The sequence below is a fragment of the Lycorma delicatula genome, chromosome 7, assembly GCF_047948215.1.
Source record: "Lycorma delicatula isolate Av1 chromosome 7, ASM4794821v1, whole genome shotgun sequence".
Classification (NCBI taxonomy): domain Eukaryota; kingdom Metazoa; phylum Arthropoda; class Insecta; order Hemiptera; family Fulgoridae; genus Lycorma; species Lycorma delicatula.
Window position 1 is genome coordinate 89,896,818 of NC_134461.1, and position 25,521 is coordinate 89,922,338.

Genomic DNA, 25,521 nt, shown 5'->3' on the forward strand with positions numbered 1-25,521 from the left:
ATGTATGTTGGCCTGTAATTGACCTTATAACTCTGGACTCTGCTGACCAATTTTCTTCTAACTTGTCGAGAGGGGAAGAATGTATTAATTTTTTGCAAAAATTGGGAAAAGAGGTGGGTGTGTTTTAGCTGAAATAAAATTAAAAATATTTATTGAAGAACTTAGCAAAAGATTTGTCTTACAAAAGTTGATGTATTTTTTATCAAGATCACAAATTATCAAAATATTTTGTTTAATATTCACCCGTTCTCCAAAAAATGACTATATTTTTTTTAATTTTTTTTAGTTACATCTTGCTTCAGGAAAGAAGTGAATGGGAGTTTTGTGCATCTTTATTTTCTTCATTAATAGGCCTTCAAATCACTCTAAAAATATTTTGCCCCTCCAACTCCAATGGTCTTGTTAACAAATAAATATTTTTTTAATTAAATATTTTTTTTAAATTTAAATTTATCTTACAAGTTACCCATTGCACTTAAAATGTAAATATCTTATTTTTTAAATAGTCCTTACTCTAGTATTTCTTTAGAAAAAAAAATTAACCTAAAATTTTCACCCTCTTCCTAAAAATTACTCTTTTTTTATTTAAAATTATGGTTGTATTTTTTTTTTTTTAATTTTAATAAGTTCTATTTTTAAATCTATTATCACCATCTTAAAAATTAATTTTACCTGTTTGCTTTCCCTTGAGTATGGGAGCCCCTAAAATGAAAAAAAAACTTTTTCACAATATCAGATTTTTAATGCTCAAAACATATTTTGTTAAACAATAAAGTCCCTAAAATAACTTAACACCCCTCTCATGGGGTGTTGATGCAAAAAAACAAAATTAATGTAATCAAACAAGCAATTTTATATTTAATAAAATAAATGCCAAATATTTTGTACTGTTTTACATTGTATTAGGTTAAAACAACACTTACATTACATTTTATACTGGTTAAATAATGTCATTAAAAAAATGATGGTATTATTATAGTCTTAGTAGATTAGATTAGTAGGAATTTTATATATTACAGAAGTCAGGCTACACTGAATTTAAGATTTTTATAAAAACAAACTTATTCTGAAACAAGCCTTTTTATCTGGTTTACAGATTAATTTTCAGTTGCAAAGTATACTTCTAAAATAAAAAATAAAACTATCCCTCTACTCTTTAACTCTTGATGTATTATACCTCTATAGTGTTGAAAGGATTTTTATTGCAGGCAATTGAAAGATTAGAAACTTTAGATTGGTTCTTATTATGTCCATATACACATGTAAAAAAAAAATTATTACGATATGGAAAGTTAGATGATACTTCACAAATAAAAAGTTGTTAATCTTAAATAATTCAAATTATGTAGTAAAACTTCTGTTTTCTGCGATTTATCATGATGTTAAAGTATGTAAAATACAACAACCATATTAATATCCCACCAAAAAATATTAGCAAGTTTTTTTCATAATAGTTTAATGATAAAATAGTTTAAATAAAAACTGAAGTCAAGGAAATACAAGGCTTAGTTGCATAACTGGCTATTGAGAGTTTCAGATACCAAAAGTTAGCAAGTGATAATAGCAAAGTATTCATTACATCAGTCACAATTGATTCAGTAGGCCCAGATTTGTGTTGGCAACTGTGGCCATTATCACTCAAGGCAGACAAGAAAATTTTATTTTCAGATTCAGGCTATGCAATGCAATGATCTAGGATGTTATTTGCAATTCGGATGTCTGTAGTTGAAAAGTATTTTATCCTGTTTTGTGATATATATCTTGTAGTCTGCTAAGATAGCAGTACTGTATATTAAAATTTTAGTGTTAGAGAGAATGCAAATGACATAATCACACAATAATAACACAAACCACAGCCGACTGTGGTTTTAATCTTGATTAATCCAATCAAGATGGTATGATCTTGATTGGATTAAAATCAGGATGGTAAGGTGGAAGTTGCAGAACCTGATGCCCATTTTTTACTTCCTTGTACAAAGTAAAGGAAGTATTGTGATCACAAAAAATGCCAGTTTTCAGATTTCAATGGAAATATCCATCTTGACCATCCCTGAATCCATTTTGACTAGTTTCGGTGTGACGTCTGTACATATGTATGTATGTACGTATGTATCTCGCATAACTCAAAAATGATTAGCCATAGAATGTTGAAATTTTGGATTTAGAACTGTTGTAACATTTAGTTATGCACTTTGCATTTTGATTGCAATCAACTGAACCAAAAGTGTCTAAAAAAGCCCAAAATCCAAAGGTATTTGAATTTTTTAATTTTTCTTAACTGCAGTAATAAGCTCTCATTGAGAGCTTTTTAATGATACAATAAGTGTGGTACTTATTTTCATTGGTTCCAAAGTTATAGCCAAATGAAATTTTAATTAATGAAATATTTGGATCTTATAAGGGGAAGGCACACCGATTCAAATCAGACTTCATCTCTCTTTTTCTTTAACTTTTTTTTTAAACTTAAATAAATTGATTTATTAATAATTAATAACTTCTGATAGTAAAAAAAAATTACAATAAATAATAATTCAATAATAACAACAAAAAAAGAATGAAAAAATATCAGAAGTTATTAATGAAATAAAATTTTATGTACTTTTCATTTAAAAAGAAATATGTATATGTAATTTAATTGGCATACAATTAAGTCATGTGGTGTCCACATCAGATTTGGTGAAACAGCCGATTATTCATTTTTGTTTTCATTTCGTTGATGGTTACATTATTATAATCTAAAAACATAGTATTAGATAAATATAAGAGTTACATTTATTTGAGGAGTAATAAAGAGACTTTTACTCTATCCTAATATTTCAGGTAATAAAATCAAAGTTTATGGGCTTTTCATTTTAAAAAATGTGTATATGTAATTTAACAGGCATACAAGAAAGTCACATGGTGTCCGAATCATTTTTTTTTTTATGTTGTAAAATCCATATAATACAGCAGTTTGCAGGCTAATGTTTTATTGAGTGTATTGAAGAGCACTATGTATCAGTGCCTAAATGACCATAAAATTGGTTTTATAAAATAAAATAATTTTCCAAATGAAGACTTTTTATTATGTGGAGATTTTGAAAATTATAATTGATTAAATTCTTACCTTTTTTTTGTACTAGTATAATTTTCAGTTGTAGCTCAAATTAATTTAATTATGATTCTGTGTACTGTAATGATTTACTTCTTATTTCATTTAACTTTTAGTATTTTATCATTAATTTTTCCTTTTAATCAGTCAAAATTATTTTATTTCATTTATTAATGATATCATACTCCTTTTCTTTGTAATTATTTATCCAGTCTTGCTTTGCCTCACTACTGCCACCCTAGAAGATCGTCATGATGACTTAATACAGAATTTTATTAATATCATAAGAATTTTTTTGAGCACTTCAGCACTGCACTTAATTATTTTGTTTAAATTTGTTTCTTGTAATTTGTTAATTTAAAGGTAACTCTTTCCTGAGTTATCCAGTAAGAATAATTAATTTTTTTTTTTTGATAACTTTTATTTTAGCTTCAAGCATTAAGTTGATCCTGCCAAACTTAAAAAAACTAAATATAGTTTTCTTTCATTCTACATCCTGGAAGTGGTTTTAAGTCACAGGCCATTGATGCTGGAAGTTTTATTTTTATCTTCTTGGCAATAGATTAATAAAATATAATTATAAAAAAGAAAGCCTACCATCTAAACATTTCTGTTATTTAAATATTAAAAAAAAAATGTTACAAACATTAGGTAATGTAATTAAATTTATCCATCAGACATGGTAGGTACAGAGTATTAAAGTATAAAACAGATATTATGTCTGCAAATCCTCAAAGTAAATTATTTTTATGTTTATGTTTTTATGTCTATGTTTCATGCAAAAATGAAACTATTTTGTTATAATTTATTCTTAAGATGTGTTGGGCATGGTAATACATACTCGTATATACATGATAATATAAATTTCTAGTTCAAAAATTCAAATCTAGACTAAATGGTTGAACCTGAAACTTTGAATGTATTAAAGTTAATGAGATTTACAGGATCAATTATATTAACTCTGATTCAGGTCTACAACTTAAAATTACTGGTCGAATATTTTAAAAAAGGTTTTGGACTCTTGAGCAGAGGTTCATCACCTGAACAAAATAGAAATTTTACGTTTCATTGAAAATGCTATTACAAATTGATTTGATCTGGTAGGGTAGCATGTTTTGAGAGAAAAAACTTATTATGATACTTCAAGGAATTATCATAAAAAATTAATGGAGAGAGCATTAACAGAGGAAGTCATACATAGATGTGATTCTACATCAGAAAATTTATCTGATATCTTTTGTTGTTCAGATTACTTGTATTATAATAATATATTACTATTTTTTAAATTATTTTACAGGATGGTGATAACAATGGTTTTCTTTGGTTTATCATTAAGTTCAGTGTCAGTTGCTGGTAATAAATATTTTAATTTCATATTAACTATAGCGGTTGAATTACCAGGTTATATGTCAACATGGTTGCTAATGGACGTTATTAAAGTTGGTCGTAGACCATCTTTATCTTTATCATTCTTATTAACTGGTTTAACATGCATCACATTCAATTTTATATCAGGTTTGTATATTTTTATTTTTATTTATATTTTATAAATTATTTTTAAAGAATTAATTACTAAAAAGTAGATTCAGAAAGTTCCTTTCAGAAACACTTTGTTACAATTGTTTTTTTTAATTACAAAGAAGGAAGTTTATATTAGTGATCATAAATAATTACTTCTAGATTAATCATACTAAGAACCATATCTTAAGAAATAATGTGAGTCAGGATTATTATGAAACTGTTTCAGAAAAATACAAGCCAACAAATGTCATGTTAAGAAAGAAATAATAAAAAATAAAAAAATAATTCCGAGGTATAAATAAAATAAAACAAATTTTATTACATGTAATGTGCTAACTGTTACTTTATGCTATGTGTGCCAGTCTTTCATATGGCGGAAACATATGTAATGCATCTGAAGTCCAAAAAGATACACAGTCAGAGTTTCTTTCTTTAAGAGTAATGATGTTCATTATACAGCCAGTTCATATAGTGAACAGAATGAAAGTGTTTCTTACAGGCCTGCAAGTTGGACTTAGCTGCTGATATGCAACTACATTTGGCTCTGTGAAGAAGGCAATGGGAAACCACTTCACTCCATACTTTTCTTAGTGAGCCTGGCGTAGAACTAGTTATTCTTGAAAATAAGTCATTTTCAAAAATGACATGTGACTCATGACAGGTTGTCAACAATAATTGTAGTACTGGCACTTAACACATACACACATGTGCACGCATAATTTGTAAATGTGTTATTATTAATAAAAACAAATATTCTCTTTTCTTTGCACTGGAAATTGCAATTAAATTATTGAAATTAATTGCAGGTTAAATTTATTTCATTTATGAATAGAATAATGTAAATTAATATTTTTAATTATGTTATTACCGTAATCAGAAAGAAATTAAAGGTTCCAAAAAATACATTAACGTATCTAACCTACTTTAAACAGATTGATAACCATGTCACTTTTTTCAGTAGGACTAAGCCCAGACATGTTATGTTATATCTCCATCTCTGTCTATAACCAAATCACACTACAGTGCTTCTATCCTCCACGAATATGAACTTCACCTTGTTGACTTGCATATATAATTAATTTATATTTATGATAAATCAGTTGATGATGAAAATGAGGAAGCATTATAGTAAAATATTTACCATACTAGACATTAAAATCAGTAGAATTTATACTTCTTTTTTTTTAAATTGTGATTGCAAATGTTACTTTCTGATAATTTTTTATAGTTTCTTACTTAAGGCTTGTTATAACAAAAATTCTGTAAACAAAATGTAAATAATCAACAAGAACTTTGTGTGACTTTAACTAGGGGCTGCAGACATCTTTTCAATAAATATTTTGTCTGGGACTTTGAAAATCGTTTAAATTGTTGAAATCAGTAATAAATATTTGAAAAATTTAGTGGTACTCAATAGAAACTATATAGAAAAAGTAACCATCCAAAAAAAGAAAAATTAAGAATATTTTAGAAAAAAAGAAATCCTTTTTACTTATAGAACATAGAAACTGTCTTACTTATAGAAACTGTCAAAATTATTCAAACTAAATTTAGAAAAAGTTTGCCAAGTATTCTTCATAAAGTACAATGAAATAAATTTTAAACTTTGACAGTAATGGAAAGAAGATTGAAGAATCTTTCCAAGTTAGAACGATATGAAATAAGAGTTATGAAGAATACAGAAAATAAAATGGAAAGTAAGGCAGAATGAGAAATAAATTGCTCATTGAGGAAAATGAGGGGAAAGAGGAACCTGATGAAAAGAAATATTCAAATTAGATTATTACTGCAAAGGAATTATCTACAGAAGGAAAATTATTGGAAACGAAATGTGTTGAAGGAAAAAGTGGAAGAAAAGAAAGGAAGAAGAAGATTTTGAAAGATAACAGATATCAAATGATGAAGAAGTGTTAACTACATAATAAACTGAATAAGGAAGAAAAATGGAGATTATCCAGTTGATTTCTGGCTGAGGGTAGATTTACATATAAAGAACAAGTTAAAAAATGTAGCTCTGACTTCATTCTAAGTATTTTTTTCTCTTGTAGGAATAGTACTTAAAAATTAAATAATGCAATAAAATTTAGTTATTAATGTAGCTAATAATTTTCTTGATCACAAGGGTAAATTAAACTTTTTTTTCTTGTGTAAGTTGCAATCTGTTTTGCTAGTGGACAATAAGCAACTCCCCCTACAACATGTAAATGAAGTGCAGTGTTGTACTCAAGCCAACCATTCTTCAATGTGTGGTTAATTGTACCCAAACCACAAAGTATACTGACATCCACTGTCTAGTTTTCAAATCTTTATAAAAACAACTACTTTTTACTAAGATTTGAACCTCAAAACCTTCAAATTCAAAAATCTGCTGTTAAACAACCGATTTGTGACTAGCCCACTTGGTTTGTCTAATGGTTAAATCATTTTCACAAATTAGTTGTTTTACAGCTGGTTTTTTAAGTCAGTTGTTCTGAGGTACAAATTCTTGTAAAAATTAGTTGCTTTTAATATATAATAGTACAATATACAATAATAATAATATAGAAAATAAGGTCAAAAGTATTGGAACACACATATGTATGTACATAAGCATATACATATACATGTTTTTGCTCTAGATGAATTAGTTGAACCCTAAAACATCAAGATTTCCTGAAAACCCTATACTCCATTTTTGACATGATTGCCATATTTTCCTCTTTAATTTAGCTACTTTAGCCATATTTGCCAAAAAAGTAAAAGTAATTACTTTTATGAATTCATAAATATAAATCACCAGTTGAGAGAAATATATTTTCCAATCTTTATTACAGCTTCAAACTTTATTTTTAATTACAAACTAATAGAGCATTAATATAAAATTAATATTTTTTTTTCTAAATGAATAAATTTAAATGTATAAATTTTTTTGATTTACAGGTGTCCCGTGGGCCAAATTTGCTTTATTCTTATTGGGTAAATTTTCAATAACATTTGCATTTGCTGTTGTATATATACATACTGCAGAAATGTTTCCAACTGAAGTAAGAAATTCAATATTGGGTATCTGTTCTATGAGTGGTCATATCGGTTCAATGTTAGCACCACAGACTACTTTATTGGTAATTATAAAATTATTAATATTTTTAATAAAACATTATTGTGAACATACGTCAATTCACTTATTGTTTTTAAAAAGTTTATTGCAGTTAGTAGATTTAAGATTAGTTTGTAATTCAAAATACATGGTGAAAAGTTCTTCCATTCTTTTCTTTACTGTTCATAAAAAATAACTTTTGTGACGATAATGATACAATATTCTATTATTTTCTATTACCATCCCTGTCATGGTTTCGCTCGTGCGTGGTCATTTTTTTTTATTTTATGCCTTTTAGTTCAGTAATCGGAGGCAGGTGCAGCCAATTGCATTGCATAAACAGTAACAATGGCAGTGGCTGTGTTGGTTAAGTTGCCATGCCATATAATTTCACACCCCTTAAAAAAATTGAAATTCAAAAAACCCAAAAATGGTTTTTAGATATTTATCTGAAGAGTAATTGGAAGCCCAAATCTAGTGAATTTCTCATTTATTATAGTAGGAAATAGGAAAAATTACAATCATTGTTCAAAACCTTTTTACCTTTCTTCAACCCTCTCAAGGTCAAATATTGAAAAATTTAGAAAATGGTTTATAGATTTTCATATAAAGACTACACACACCAAAAATCAAGTTAATTTTTTCATTTATTAATTAAAATTAGAAATTAAAAATAAAACAGTAAGAGAAATTCAAAAAGTAGTAAATTTCATTGTTATTCCATTTTAACCTTTTAAATTCAGAATTTCAAAAATTCCTTCTTAGTGTGAACTTACCTCATAAGAAGAATGTGTATACAAATTTTCATCAATTTATCTTCAATAGTTTTTTTCTGGATGTTGATTATAAATCATGCATGTTCTTTTATATATGTAGACTAACAGAGTCATCGCGGCTTTGCCTGTATACAGTTACTTAGGTTTCCCATCATGGTTAGGGGATGTTTAGCCAGTCTTGCCCTTTCATTCTAGCCAGAAAGATCTGCCTTCTGGACCCTTTTGTGCTCATTAAACTCATGAATGTGAAATAATAATGATGAATAAAAATTAAAGCCTGTTCAATTTATAAAAACTATCAGTGTATTGTAATTTATTCAGAACAAGAGTTTAGTCAGTACAGGACCCGAAAATTTGACTGATCTAAGAATGTGGTTTTAAAAGAGTCAGCCTCCATCTAAAAATTATTAGTTACAACTGGTTACCCGTATGAAGTATGGGTAAAAATATATTTTATTTAGCATTACCCAACAAACACTAATAGATGGTGACCATTCTTCATTTCTCATCTTTTTTTTTAAATTTTTTAATTACTTTTATTTTATAATTTTTAGTCAAGTAACTGGAGGCAGGAGTAGCCAATTGCATCACACATACAGTTACAGTGGCTGTGTTGGTTAAGCTGCTGCGCTTAACCAAGTTTCAACTGTTTATTGTTTACTGTAACAATTTTTTTTAAATGACCATAGTAGCTGGAAGATTGTGCATGGGATTATGAAATGGGCATTTTCTTATATACTTAAAAATGCCAAACCTTTTAAACAGAACTTTAATTTTTCAACTAGTTAAATCTATACATTTTTTTAATATAAATTTTTTGTAATATTTCTTAAACTAAATAATTTATCAGAAAAATTATTTTTATTTAATTTTTAATCTTTCTATTTAATAAAATTAAAAAAAGTTCTTAATAGAATAGCAGCAGTTCTTTTGTTTTTCAATGTAAAAAATGTATTTTTTAAACAAACAGTACTCCTCACCAGTGTTGCTTATTTTTTATTTCTATTGTGTATATTGAAATCTTTTCAACTTTAAGAACAATATGAACAATAAGCAACTCTATGGCCCTATGAGATGAGGTTGACATGAAAATTAGGTGTAGTGTTTTACAGACTCAGGCTGATCATTTCTGAGGTGGTGGTAAATTGAATCTCAACTACCAAAGTACACCGGGATCCACTGTCTAGTATTCGAATACATAAAGTATTATATACATAAAGGTAAAGTAACTTACCTTTACTAGAATTTGAATCTTAGAACCTTCGACTTAGTAAATTAGCTAATTTGCGATGATAATTTTAAACACTTGATCAACCTGGTGAGTCTGCTTATTTTTAAATCATTGAAATGTGAATATTTAAATAGCAGAAAGAGAATCTTTAAAAACAGAAAATATGTTTGTTTTTTCTTTTTTGTAAAAAATGTAAATATAACAAATTTTCTATTTACTTTTTCAACATTAGACAAAAGCTGTATATGTTCTTGGTAGAAATCAAATACTTTGTCCACAGTGTTTATATATAAGAACTGAACCAAAGTGAATAATTAATTTAAACACCAAGTAATTTAACTGACTACTTTGATGTTTAAAATGTAGTTTATATATATATTACTTTAAGATAAGATATTTATTATTAAGTTGTTTTAATTTGATTTTCACCTGCAAAATCTTGAATGTTTATAAATAATTTGTAAATATTCCAATTACTTCATGTTAGAATATTCCAGATTCTTCCCCTGCATTTAAGATGAAGATTGGACCATTTAATTCTCTTTCTGTCATGATTAAAGAATTATATATAAAGAGATATACACTATATAAATTATGTGTCACTTTTTTAAATGTGATAAATTTAAATATTCTTAATTAATAGCAATTATTTTGTTTTCAGTCATCATATGTTGAACCACTTTTATTATGGGGTTTGTTTTCATTACTTGCTGGAGCAATTTCAACTCAGTTTCCAGAAACACTCAATACAAAATTGCCTGACACTGTTGCTGAAGCTGAAAAAATTGGCACGTAAAGGTTGACACTTATTACTTGTGTTATGTTTACTTTCTACAAAAAAATGTACCTGAACATAAATAAGTATTATGAAAATTAATATCTACGGCTTATTGATGAAACATGAACTGTAATTATAACCAGTCTGTTAATCTACTGTGTAAAAAATTGAATGAACAGTATTACAATATATTAAATGTTATACTTAAATTAAAAGTGTGTGATTGTGGTATTAATGAAATAAACAAATAATAATGATCGATGAATGAAGCTTTTACTTGGTGAAAATCCATAGCGAAAAGAAAATCAAAACAAAATATGTTTTAAAAAATCATATTTTGTTTTCATTTTATTTTTAAAATAATAATGACTTGGTCCTTGATTTTATGTTTCTTTTCAATTTAGCTAACTTTAGAACTTTATTTGTGAAAGAGTGTCTAAAAATATAGAATTTATTTATTTTGTGACTTCATTAAAATAATTTTAAACTTTTATAATTGTAGATTCCAATAAGGAATTCATATAAATTGTACCAAATGTACAATGTCTGATTAAAATTTTAAATAAATATTTTTGTTGAAATTTATAGTAATTAAGTAATTGATTTAGCTATAGTTGTGATCAGTTTGGTATTGAAGCTTATGTAAATTAATTATATCAATTTCAAAAATAGTTTGAAAGTTGAAATAAACAATTATTATCTCAGTAGTCTTATCTCTAATCAGAAAACACTCTTTTTTAAGAAATTGTATTAATACTGCAATAAAATTCCATTATTCATGTAGTTGTCTAATTGTAGTTATTAAAACTGAATATTGCAATTACATTTTATTCAGTAAAATAAAGACTTACTTTAAGAACACTTTCTTTGCTTTTTAATTCAAAGGGTTGGAATTTGTTTTAAATCAGGCAAAATTAAGGATTTATAATGATATATTTCCTAATAACATTGTATTTAATCAATCACTACAAAATTAAAACAGTCAAGGTGCAAACAGGCAATACAAGCTGTAAATCATATTTATATTATCAAGGTCTTGTGGTAAATTAAACAAATTTAATTTCTCAAAATAATTTTACATAGATTTTCCATACCTGGTTTGATATCTCCTATTAATCGGTGTATCTTTAATTCAAGGACATAATATTTTCAGGTTTGAACTTTATGGGGAATGAATGCTTAACTCAAATGTGTAGGAGAGAAGGTAAAGAAGTTTGGATCAAGCACCCCAATTCCATCTTCAAATCTGGATAAACAGATTTAACATTTTTCACTGTTGGCACATGACCTCTTTGTTTTGTTGTCTTTAAATAAGAATTGTATGAAAGAACTGACTAGCTTATCCTAACACAATATCTTTAGTATAAACTTCTTGTATAAACTAACTTTCATTCTTTCAATTTTATTGTTAAATTATTTTAATAAATACACTTATATGAGTACATTTCATACTATGTACTTAAAAATATGTAGAAGGAAACTGCATAATAAATAGCAACTGATTTGATGAAAATTATGTTTTTTTTAGCTTTCAGATCAGTTTTTGATTGTGGAAAATTACATCCTGTTATTAAAAGCAAAAAAAATATTAAATAATCTCTTCTGCAATCTTTAGTGTTACTAAATCTATTTTACAATCTAGTTTTCATGAAAGCAATGTGTGAGAAACTTTTCCAAATACAAATGATTGTAAAGAAAAATTATAATGAAAACTATCTTATTATTAAGTTTATTAGGAAATAATATGCAAAACTGACTTCAGAGTCTCATTACAGAAACTTTTATACTTATCCAACAAATGAAGTGGGAGATCTCACAATATTTGGGTACTAGCATTTGTACAAATAGTAATAGTCTAATGAACCAGCATTAATTCAACTTAACTCTTTAATGTACTCGTACCAAATTCTAATGCCCAGTCTTTAGTTATTTTTAGTGTAAAAATTTGGAAGATGATATTTCAAAAAAATAAATTAGGAAGAGATCACACATTTTACTATAGCAAACAAAACTGTAGTTAAACATGAATTTTTGTTTATAATTAAATGTATAGTTATGGTTTTTTAAACTTATATTTATACAGTTAAATTATTCAGTATTGTGTTAAAAATAATATAATATTTTTAGTCTAGTTACACATTCACAAATGTATTTTGAGATGCTGTGTACAGTTAAAATGATTGCTATTATTATTATTTTTTTTTAAAGCTATTATTTTTTAAGTTATTATTGTAAATAAGATTTAATTTATTGTAACTTTTTTTAACTTCATTAAAATAAATTTTTTAATTTAAATATTAAATGCTGTATTTTTCTCCTCATTATCCTTAGTAATTTAAAAATTTAGTCATGACCTTTGCAAAACTAATTAGTTTTAGTTTTACGTATGTTTGATTTTTCAGCAAAAATCAAAAACCAATTAATCAGTAAGAAAAAGTTTTAAAATGTATCCACTTTTTTTTAAATAACCTTTATTGAAAATAAACACTTGATTTGATTTTTGACACCTGCCATCACATAAAAATTAAAATTGAGATTTTTATAAATTATGTAAATATTCCTTCCGTCAAAAATCCAAAAGAAAATTATATATTTAATTGTTAGATAGTGTTATTTTTATGTTAAACAATGAAATTACATATCCTACAAATTTTATAATTACACATATTAATACAGGATATAGTACACTGAAAATAGTATAATAAACTAATAAAACAACAGTAAACTAAACAGTTCAATATATTAAAATGGAATAAAAATAAAAATAAGGTGGCAAAATACTGCGTGATTTTCCCAGCTACTCCAGTCAAGTAATGATTACCAAAAAAAGATTTACGCATCAAATTTGTAAATTTTGAATAAACATTTTTTTTTATTTTAGAGGCTTCCTTACTATGTGGGAAAAATCTAGGAAAACTGTATTTATAAAGAAGTGGTCTCAAATGAAAGAAAATCAGTTTAAAAGAGAATTGTTTAAAAATACTGAAAAAATCAAGTATAACATATGGAAGTAATGTAAAAAATTGCTTCTCATTTTGGGTACAGAATATAATATTGATCCAAAACTATTTTAATTTTAATAGCCCTTTAAGTATAAAGAAAAATACAAAAATAAATGTTAATAAAAATTAAAATTACGAGTCAAAAAAAGAGAATATATATTTTTTAGTAGTTGTGAATAAATTATAAGAAACATTTTTAAAAAATATCAATATACAGGATATAACTTTTTAATATAAATATTTTAATATAACACTTAATATAACTTGTTTAATAAACTATTGCAGCTATATTCCCCAGGAAAGTAAAAAAACTGATTTTCATAAAAAATAAAAATAAAATCTAAAAATCATTTACTGAGAGAAAAGCAAGCTGGTTATTATAGAGCGTTGTTTTGTATGGATTTTTATAAAATTTGTAAACAATGATGACTACACAAAAACAAAAAAAATTAAATCAACAAAATCTCAATTAGTTCAACAAAATTTTTTTTTTTAAATTTCAACTAGTTATGTGGAAAAGCTTATAATAGGACCACTAAACAAATGTCTTGTATAAAATCTGCCCTTTTGGTAAAGGATGTGGGTTGAACAAAAAAAGAAAACATTCATTTCAAATTGAGATTCTTCTTTTTTATAGTCAGTTAATAAGAATCAATCAAATATATTGACATTAACCCTCAAATCAGCATTATAAATATTATAAGCATATTCCAACAATTTTTCTTTTAAATTTTGTTGAAATAAATATATTGATATTAATTAATAATTAAAGTATTGTAAAAAAAATTAATAATTTATGATAAATATTATAAATAATTTATAATCGTATTAATGACAGTCTACATTATACCACCAATCACACACAAGAAAATCCTGGCTGAAAAGAGTTCCATTTGGACATAACATTGCTTCACCTGGTCCATCACCAACGCACATGAAAAATACCTGAAATGATTCAATTATTTATAATAAAGATTTCAATAGATTTTTAAAAGTAATTTGCTTTATTATACTGTTTGGTAGATCAAACAACAAACAGTAGCAGAACTAGTTTATAATAGTCAGCTTTTGACAATGTGTATCCTGATAGAAACTCCCAGGAACTGATTATAATTACCTTCCTGAAATTTGTTAATTCATGTACATAGAATTATAATATTAACTTTTCAGTCCTGGAAGTCAATTCATAATATTACATAAATCAAAACCTGATTAGTAAGGTAACATAACTCAATGCTTTTTAACAAAAAAAAAATTGTTTTCAATTTGATAGCTGATTCTTATGCATTTTGGTGCTGAACCAAGATATGACCTCAATTTTTTCCCATCAAGTAAGGATTTTTCACAAGAAGCTTCAAATTTTTGTTAAAACTATAAAAATAATTTTTAATTAAGTTTAGAATTTATTTACAAGTGATACGAAAAACAAATTTACTTTAAATATCAGAAGTGTTTAAAGTTTCATGATTTTTGGATTATGGATTGTACCATAATTTTGATTTTTCTGTGTGCATTAGTTTTTCACATATAACCAATGTATAAGTAATTGAGGTTAGAGAAGAAATATTCTAAATCGAATAGACAGGGAAATATAAGTCACTGACGTCACTGTTAACAGCAGTAAAAAAGAACTTTGAAGATTTTTCAACAATTTTCACTGAGGTAAGCGAGAAATTCTAAGTCCTCGCACAGTTTATAAGGGGAACAACCTTGTCCTTTATTTCTCAACCCCTACCCTTCCACCCCCCCGGGATCTTTGCATCCCGGGTATTTCCGGATCCCCTTCTCCCCAAAAAATTTGTTGAACCTTTTTTTGGGGATACATTTTCGACCCCCCCCAAAAATTTTTGAACCTATTTTCAAGCAGATAAATTTTACCTACCTCCTCCAAACACCTCCCGATCACTCTTTTTTGTTCCTCCCAAACCTAGGCTTGTGGGATGACAAAATACGAGAAATTTGACACAGAATGCGATAAAAATATAAGATGCGGCGCAAGTCAATTCCCATGGAGGAAGGGACCGACCAAAGTACCCTACTCCCACGTAGGTGGCCGTCTGAAATACTAAACACAATAAGACAGAATAAATCTCTTGATGATGAAGACAGGTTTTGATTCTTGTCATTTTATTGACTTGGCAAAACAGCAGAGGGTGGACGTTAACAACTCGAGGGCGCGAAGATTTAAACACCAAGTTCAGTATTTACTACAACATCGAAGGCAATGACCGCGAGACATCGGCTACCATTATGGGGTCATTAAGACGTGTATTGGAGACCGGTGTTTTTTCTGCCTGGAGGACCAGTTGGCACGGCTATTAGAAATATGTTAGTATACTTATCTAAGAACAACAACGAACCAGCGGCAGTGGTGATTTGTAAATCAGCTGAGACATCCGACCGTTCAAGGTCAAGGTCCGTCACGGCTCTAATGTCGACCCCTCCGGCTGAAGACAGCAGAGTATTCGTAGTAAGAGCTCAGGGTAAGTCCTACGCGGACTTAACTAAAGAAGATGAAAACATCCGTAACCAAGGAAGAGGCTTGGGAGGTCCTTTCCTTAAGGAAGGGATGCAATGAAGAGCTCCAAATCAGGATCAAGGACTCGCAGAATGCGGAAAAGTTTACTGTAGCTCTACGAGATATTGCGGCGGAGCTGTAGGTAGACATGCGCACCAGAGGCGACAGGAGAGCAGTTTTCCATGTCCAAGACATGGAACTGGACACATCAGAAGAGGAGATAAACGAGGCAATTGCCGGCGTTTTCGGGAGTCACGAGGACTTCAGAATATCGCCAATAAGGAAAGAGTATGACGATACACATTCGTGACAGTCATCACGACAGACAGGGCTGCAAATAAACTCATAGAGAAGAGGATAGCAGTCGGATTGGTTCACTGCCAAGCTTATATCAGAGAAGAATCCACTCGCTGTTACAGATGTTGGGGCTCCGGGCACAGGAGCGCTGAGTGCCGGGGTCCCAACAGAACTGAGCTGTACTAAAACTGTGGTGGCAAAGGCCACCAGATTACGGAATGTCAAGAAGGAAAAAGATGTTTGGATTGCAATAGCGTTGATCACCACACCAGAGGCGTGACGAACGGCTCAACCAGAAATGATTAAGTTGCCCTATCTAATGTCAATAGAAGTACTCTTTCCCACAACTTAGCGGGAGAACTGGTGAGGGGTCTCGGCGTGGATATCCTTATAACAATCGAACCTAACCGACATACAGTAGCCAGAAGAGAATGGTGCACAGATGCTGTAGCAGAAGAGAATGGTGATGTCGCTATTCTGAATATTAGCAGACGGTGGGGCTGGCAGCCATTCCATAGAGAAGAAGGATTGATAACAGTGGAATTACCAGATGCACTGCTGATTGGAGCCTATGTTAGCCCCAACTGTGAATTTCATGAGTTTGAGTTTGGGTAGACTGGAGGAGTCTTGCAGAATGTGCAGTAGTGAAGAATTTTATAGTGCACTTAGCAAAGGAAAGGATTGCGAGGGGATCAGAGCTCTGCTTGGATTTGTCTTTTATTGTATTTTGTTAATGGTTTGTTTTATAAATTATGTTTTTGTTGTTCTTATCCTTTGTTTTGTTTTGTTTCAATGTTTCTGTGTTGTTATTGTTTAATGTAATATTTTTATGTTTCATGTTGTATGTTGAACTCGCTTTTTCCTTCTATGGGTAGGTAGTTCAATTCCTTTGTTTAGTTAGGTATTTTCAGTCTTGCTTAAGACTTGGTGAGATGTGTTTTGTTTTGAGTTCATTAAATAGTAGTTCACTGATGGAATATCACTTGTGGCATTTGCATTGGTGGCATCCTGGCCGAGGTAGACTGGAATATGTCAAAAGCTGAGGTTTCAAAGATGACCTCCAGTAAAGCCCATAAGAGCTCAGAACGGAGGGGTTGGTGAAGGGTGTCTTCCCCTACAGGGTCAGAATGTCCAAGTAACAAAGAAAGTACTTTTAAATAACCAGAAATTGTCCAACCTTGATCCTTATAACAAAGTTTAATTAAAAGTAACTTCAGATTATCATAACATTCTTTCAAATGAACGAATGCCTGGTTGGTAATTTATATTAGATTTCTTATTAGAAATAATAGATAATATTTCTCATATTAATCTCTTGGTGAGTCTAAATAATACTAATTAAAAAAAAAAAGTTAAGATAAATTTTTTGTTAAACATGTATATAAGTGCTCAAATAATTTTCGATAATGCCTTCTGATTTATTTTTAATATTTGGCACCCCCACATATTTAATATAATTTTTATATTTTAATATAAGATATTTTTAAATCTTAATAGGGTCTTGAAACACTTCTATTTTTCATTTTATAATTAATGTACATTTTGTGCTTTTACCATACCTTTCCTTGAACCATCCACGTGAATACTAGATAGTTCTTTTTTAAAACCACTGGTCATCTATACATTAGACCAATATGGCCACATGGTCATATCATTGGTACCATCCAGTGATGGTACCTAGATGTTACTATCATTAGGGACATGACCAAACACCATCAAGGCTATAAGAATGCCTATTTTCCAGTTTATAATTAAGAATTTAGTTAGATGTAATATATATTTAATAAAATAACTTTGATTGCATACCTGGCAGCCAGATGATACATCAGCAATATATCTGCGGCCATCATTTTTACAAGAAAAACGAGAATTGATCGGTGGCCTACTTAATGTTGGATAGTCCTCTCCTGCAGCTCCAGGTATTACATGGCGATGTAAAACAACTTGAAAAATAATAATTAAAAATATTTAAAAAAAAATTAATTATCTCATCTACTACTTTTATTAATGTTACTGTTATTCCAAGTACATAGCACACTTTTGCTCACATACACACACGTGTAACTTTTAGTTCTTTTGCTTATGTTCTGTTTTCTTACTAACTTGGATTAATTATAGAAATTTCAAAATACACATTGTGTTTCAATAAGCTTTTATTTTCTTTTAGTATAAATTTTGTACCATTTAGGCTGCAAGCATTTATGACACAATCTGCTATATGAAAATACCAGATCATACCTTACTCAAATAGATACTAATATATTATGCACCTTCATGGTTGATTAATACAAAATATTTTGCCCTTTACCATTAGAAGTTTTCATGTATCATGTTAATCTAATAATTGAAATAATTACAATAAATAAAAATGTCATTGTTTACTTAACCTTTGCCATATCTTTGTATGAACAAAATAAGCTTCTACATTTTACCTAAATTTTAATAATAATGTGGTAATAGTTTGAAACTGATAAATTCTATTGCTAAATTTCACAATAACCTTAAATAGTCACCCTTAAAATAAGGGTGATTATTTTACTTTCTTACTGAACATTTCTATAAATTATGTTTTTTTTTCATGAAACTAATTTTCTGACATTGTAAATTTGTACTAATGATTTCATTTAAGTTCTTGAAGATTTTATTGAAAGTTGCAAATATTAATATGAATTTATGATTTTAGGAGTAATTAGGATCAGAGAATTGGGTTTAAAAAAAATGCTCAACTCCAAGTTGGAATTGTACAGTAACCAGCCAGGACATACTGTTTGAGTATAAGCAATGATTCTGACCAAAGCAAATATTAAATCACACAAATACTAAGGATGTAGAATCATAAGGATGTAGAAGTTTTACATCCCTAGCTTCTTAGATTTCTAAATGTCTCTACATTCTTAGCACAGATCTAGTAAGGATGTAACCAGGTCAAAACTGGGGACGAAGGGATCAGGATCAAGGAAGAAAAAGAATTGGTTGTGTGAAAAGAAAAATTTGTTTACATTTATATATTAATTTTAGCTCTTTACATTTTATTTTGTAAAAATTGTTTGTTAGTAAAATCAAAAAAACATTTAAAAAATTCAGAACAAATATTCGTTCAGTCAAGAGAATGGAAAAGCATTGGAATCATTGCAATTTTTATCAGGGGAATTAATAATAATATGGAGGGGGAATTAAGTATTGCAATGATTGCAAAAAATATTACTGAAGATGAGCTTAGGCCCGAAAATGTTTTGATAAACGTAAAAAAGTAAAGGTGAGAGTGTGTTCTCTAATTCTGTACTTTGCGGAGGCTGAAAAAATATTATATATAGTTATTGAAAAAGAGGAAAATGAAAAAAATGGATCATAAAAAATTTAATCTAAATAAATAAATAAATATATATATATATATATACATATTTCCTTAATATTCACTAAGGAAAATCCACTCATCCTCAGAATTCTATGAGAACTAACTTAATTCAGCTGTGCTATTAATTGTTTAGGCAGGTCTTTATTAGAGGGGAAATATTTTTATACCACTTATTATTTTGAAAATGTGTATGATTATGGTAAATCCAAAAATCAAAGACCAGTTTTTAAAATTTTTTTTTTTTGATATACAGGTTAATTAGTAAGGTATGCATGAATTTTTCTGTTTTAACTTGAGATTAAAACAAACAAAAACTGATGACACATCTCTTATGGCTAAATGGTAACTAAAAATAGAAAGTTGTTAAAGATCAAACATCTAAAACGTGGTATCTAAATTGATGTATGTAAAAAATATACAATAAAACAATAATGAAGCTCAACAAATAGTTATTATTGCTTAAAGTCAAATTAAATATTTTTCACCTGGCTAAATGTTATTTATAAAAACAAAAAGTTTAGTTGTACTTACATGTTTGCTGAGGAATATACTGTGAAGGTTTTTTTAATAATGTAGTTGGTCTTTTATAATGTGTTGTTTCAGCAACTGATAACTTTAAATCTTTATCTTCACCATAATTTTCATCATTATTATGATTATTGTTATTATTATTATTATTACTTTCTTTATTATTTTCAACACTTTTAATTTGTGTCCACCTCATTCTTACTCCAAAATTCTTGTTAGATTCATTGTATAAATTACTATTATTTTTGCTGTTTGTAGAAGGTAAATAAATTTCCGATTCTTTATCATTTAATTTATAAATTTTCATTCCTGCTTTCTCAACATCAGGTGATAGTAATGGTACTTGTGTAAATTTATTAACACTATAATGATCCGAATTGTTATTGTTATTTTTATTTATATCATAATTTAATTCTTTTTTTAACATTGAATTAATTTCAAGTATTGGTATTTGCGATTGTTTTAATTTTGATAAAATATATTCATTTGTGGAAGTCGGCAATACTGTAGTACTATAATTCAATGGTAAGTAATAATTATCTTTAACATCTTCACTATTATAATTATCATTATTAAAATAATATAATGACAAATTTTTTAATCCAAATTTATTATTATTAAATATTTTTCCAGTTACAGTAGTATTTATTGTTCTATTAAGAATATTCTGATCTGAAGTTATTAAATATTTTTGGGGATGGGATGATATTAACCAGTCGGATGTAGTTACTGTTATATCAGAAGGCACTGTTGGTATTGTATTAGTTCTATAAATTAAGTTATTTTTGTTTGTAGTAGCAGTGGTAGTGTAATAATTTTCTAAATTTTCTTGCACTGGTAGAATATTATTATTATTGTTGTTATTGTTAGAATTATCATAGCTTGTTGTTGTATGTAGTTTATGATTATTTGTCGGTGATTTAAATAGAAACATTATTGGTGTTGTAGCAGTTGTGGTTACTGTTGATGAAACTGTTTGTAATTTTTGCATAAATTTTGGTGTAACATAAAATATATGATCTGATGTTGTAAAAGTAATTACTGGTGGTTTTAAAATAAATGATGGAGAAATGTTATATCTATTATTCATGTTTCTATAATTTTGTTCCATTCTAGAAGAAGAAATATTTTGTTTATAATCATTATTATAATTCAACTTTGCCACATTTTTATATAGATTTTTTGTATCAGATTGTAAATTCTTTGTTAACGATAACTCTTGTTGATGTTGCTCTAATAATTTTCTATATTGTTTATAAGCTGTTTTTAATGGTTGTATTTCACTGGATGTTAGTTCAGAGTAATCATTTTTTGGAGGTAATAAATAATTTACAGGTTTTAAAATATTTACTCGTTTACTATGTCTATGTCTATTATTATCATTTTTTCTTTGTCTTCTACTATTATTTGATTTTTCATTCTTCACCATACGTAAAGCTCTAAAAAAAGAAGGTAGATTCTTATCATTACCATTAGATATATTTTCATTACTATTATTATTATTCAAATTGTAATCGCTAAAATTACTTTCAAAATTTAAAGGATATGATTCATTATTAGAATGAAATGAATTTGAATAATTTATTATTTTATTTGTAATATTTGTTTTTAAAATATCATAAGAATATGGCAAATTTAAAAGATTTTTGAATTCTAATATATTATTACTGTTTGTTAATGGTAGTCTTTCAATAAAATGTTTTTTCACTAACATATAGGTTATATTTTTATCATTATGGTTTGTTAATAATATGTCTTTAATATAATTTTTAAATATATTATCTGTTGTTATATTTTTTATTGTATTTGTATTATCATACAAATTTGATGTTTTTGTTACTGTCGTTAATTTGATAATGATTATTAAGATACCTGTAAAAAAAGAGTAATATATAATTAACATAATTTAATTGCAGTTATAAGTTTATAAACATTCTATATTAATAATAAAGTCTTTTTTGTAGAATGCTGATAATAATTTATAATCGTCAATCAGTTTATGATAGAAATAGATTAATTTTATTGTATACTTCTTTTATTTGGTTGATATGGTATTGAATGCTTTTACGAAGGAAAGATTTGATTACTTACTCCATAAATCTACTATTGTTATAATCTGTTGAAGATCTTTATAGATCTTCTTTAGCAACTAACAAACAATATTGTAGCTGGTGAAAATCAAACAAGTTTCAGAATGAAAACTTTCTTTTATATTTGATAACTCTTTTCATAATTAAATCAAACTAACAAATTTATATTATCAATGCTAGGGTACTTTTATTAACAATTATGAAGAAAATTATTTAATTATTATTCAGAAAATAAAGTACTGACTGACAAGGAATAAACAGGACTTGGATGAAATATTACCAATCTTTATTTTATGTTTTTTTATTCTATTACTACAAACCTGGTACATTCCTTTACACATAATTTGAATTAAAAGATGATATAGATGAAACGATAGGAGTATAATTACCAAACTCTTGCAAGAAACCAAACAAGAGACCAGTAAATTTAGAAGCCAATATGCAAACTAGACCAATAGACTATACCAACAGACTAGCCACTTTTCTCTACTGACTTATTTTCTACATAGTCTACCAATTTTAGCTTACAATTTCCTGAAATTATTGTTGACCATTGTGAATGACTCTATTGACTGCAGTTTCCATGTTGTAAATGAATTCATGAACAAAATAACAAATAATACATTATTTATTAAACTTGTAATAATTGCATTATTTGTAAAACTTGTATTTATAAATTAAGCAATTAAGAGAACTACTTTAGACATGAAAAATGAATAAAGAACTCTGTACTAGGTATGTTATATCTGTACCAATGAGTTACATACAAGCAAAACATGTTGTAAGCATGTTAATAACTTGCTTCATAATAATTTTTAACATATTCTTTTAATTTCTAGATATTTTCCTTTCAATTTTGGATTTTTTTTACAATTTTGGATGGTTATTTAGTTCAATATAAAAGAAAAATTATACCAACATTCAGAGGTGAACCTTTAGAACTTTTAAGAATTTAACTGGTTTTAATTGATTAGTGATTTACAAGTCTTAGTATCCTGAAAAAAATGATTTCATCTGTACTGTTATGTTTACTTCTAGTAAATGTTATTTTATAAGTGATATTCTTAAACTTTTATGATTACATTTTATGCATAATTTTTTGTATGAAACCCCATAATATATATATATATATATATATATATGTTACGGTAAAACCCCGAATACCGGTAAATTCTAAGTTTTACCGGTAAATTCTAACATTTACCAAGTCACTTGGTAAAAGTTCGAAAAAATCTTGAAAACATTTATTTCGGACTTTTACCAAATAGTTTTGGTCATTATTGACATTTTCCATAGAGTGTTGGTAAAAGTTGACAATTCTTTGAATGAAATCATTCAAAAGTATGAATTTAAAAATGCTCTTCCCAATTTCGGATTTCAGTGCACTGCGGGTGAAAAATGAAACAGGTTTTTTTCTATCTTTCCTATCTTTAGGTTTTAGGTTTCTTATCTTTCTACCTTTATTTTTAAGTTTTTTATATCTTTCCTTAAGTTTTAGAATGGTTTGAATGAACAAAATGACTGTATTTTATGAAAAACGTTCAGTTGGGATTCAAAACTTTTTTCCGGCAGCAAAAATTGAAAATAAATTGGGTTAAAAAACAATCCGGGTGTTAGACCCAGACTGTGCATTTAAGATTTAACTGTTAATTGATTATTCTCACGTTTGAAAATGATTAATTTTAATGCGATTTTTGAACTGAAATCCCGAAATTGAGAAGAGCATTTTTAAATTCATGCTCTTTCCTATTTAGAAGTTATTACAGAATTGTCAACTTTTATCAACAGAATATGGTAATTGTCAACAATGACCAAAACGATTTGGTAAAATTCCGAAATAAATGTGTTTCAAGATTTTTTCGGACTTTTAACAAGTGACTTGGTAAATGTTAGAATTTACCGGTAAAACTTAAGATTTACCGGTATTTGGGGTTTTACCGTAACATATATATATATATTACATTATATATTATATATATTCTACTTATCTCGTATTTTCTTTTTTTATTTACTGCACGATCAGATTCTTATTTTAAACAATTTCAGGTCATTTTTTTTTGCAAATAAGAAAAGATTATGTCAGTTGTCTGTTATGTTGCTGAAAGAGTTTGCAGGGTAGATATGTTAGGAATATTTAAAGACAACAATGGAACACGCATATGATGAATAGGAAGGATGTTATGTCAGAAGGTAAATGATAGAAATTGAGGTTAGTGAGGGATAGACTGCAAAGAAGATTCAGGAACTATGTAAAAAAGAACTTAAAGAGAAGTGTCTCACAGCAGTAGAGGCTCACGACAGGATCGAGAGAATTTATGAATGGTATTCCCATTTAAACATGAATAAAATTGTTGAAGAAAGGAATTTTAATGTGTAATTATTACTTGTAAATTGCATAATTACATAAAAATTACCTAGTATAAAACAGAAATGTTATTTTAAATGATAATAAAGTTTTTAATAGTTGTTCATTTTTTAAACAAATTTAAATAACTAACCAGTAATTGGCTTGCCCACATAATTGTGATTATGCTTTAAAGCTTATCTAACCATAATTTACGCTTATAAAGTCTGGTGTTAAACTAATATAATATATATTTTTGTGGTCTTGTTCTGTAAATACTTATTTTTTATTATGTATTAAATTTTTTAATTTATTATTCTTATAAATAAGTAGCTTATTTATATGCTGTTTTCATATAGTTCACTAAATAATTTTCATTCAAAATTTATTAGATCAAGTCAGTTTTACGATTTTACATTTTTTATGTTATTATTCATACAAGTTTACGTATCACCATAGAATTTTTAAAAATATATAAAATTTCAGCGACTATTTCTCAATGATAAAAAAGAGAAAATCTCTATTTAAAAAAGTAAACAAAAGCTGAATAAAAACTACCATATATATGAAAGATTTCAATTTTTATTCCTGAACAAACCTACTACTTAACAGCTACTTTAACAAAGTTTTTGAGTAGCAACTTTGAGTATAAATATCATATTTGGAGATTGAAAAGTCAACTTTGTAATTTTTTAAATCACCAAATTTATAAATTCGTAAACAGAAAGAATCTATTTCTTTTTTTCTTACAACATTAATTAAATACGTATTGAAAAATTAGTTCTTCAACGTATAACATATCTAAAATATTGGAAGTTATTATTGATGAAATAAAAGAAGCTGAGGCTGATATTTGAACTCAAATTCAAGATCAATGTGTAACAGCCAGACATTGTATCCACCAGGTCAAAAAA

General features: G+C 27.4%; 2 protein-coding genes across 4 annotated transcripts in view; one reads left to right on the forward strand and one right to left on the reverse strand.

Moving 5' to 3' along the window:
• Window positions 1-12,768, forward strand: part of LOC142327507 (organic cation transporter protein) — a 48,626-nt gene extending 35,858 nt beyond the window's left edge. For 2 of the 3 annotated variants that reach the window (XM_075370630.1, XM_075370629.1), the window contains exons 9-11: window positions 4,389-4,606; window positions 7,532-7,713; window positions 10,357-12,768. In XM_075370630.1, the coding sequence (XP_075226745.1) occupies window positions 4,389-4,606; window positions 7,532-7,713; window positions 10,357-10,491 (535 nt within the window). In that variant the 3' untranslated portion in view covers window positions 10,492-12,768. The remainder of the gene's footprint in view (window positions 1-4,388; window positions 4,607-7,531; window positions 7,714-10,356) is intronic. The other variant, XM_075370631.1, reaches the window with a different exon arrangement.
• Window positions 12,769-13,851: 1,083 nt separating this feature from the next.
• Window positions 13,852-21,654, reverse strand: LOC142327796 (uncharacterized). The gene is made up of 3 exons (XM_075371134.1): window positions 20,177-21,654; window positions 18,097-18,233; window positions 13,852-14,420 (listed from the first exon to the last, which is right to left on the reverse strand). Exons 1-3 carry the CDS (start codon window positions 21,600-21,602, stop codon window positions 14,304-14,306), a joined length of 1,680 nt encoding a protein of 559 aa, XP_075227249.1. The 5' UTR covers window positions 21,603-21,654; the 3' UTR covers window positions 13,852-14,303.
• Window positions 21,655-25,521: the final 3,867 nt, after the last annotated feature.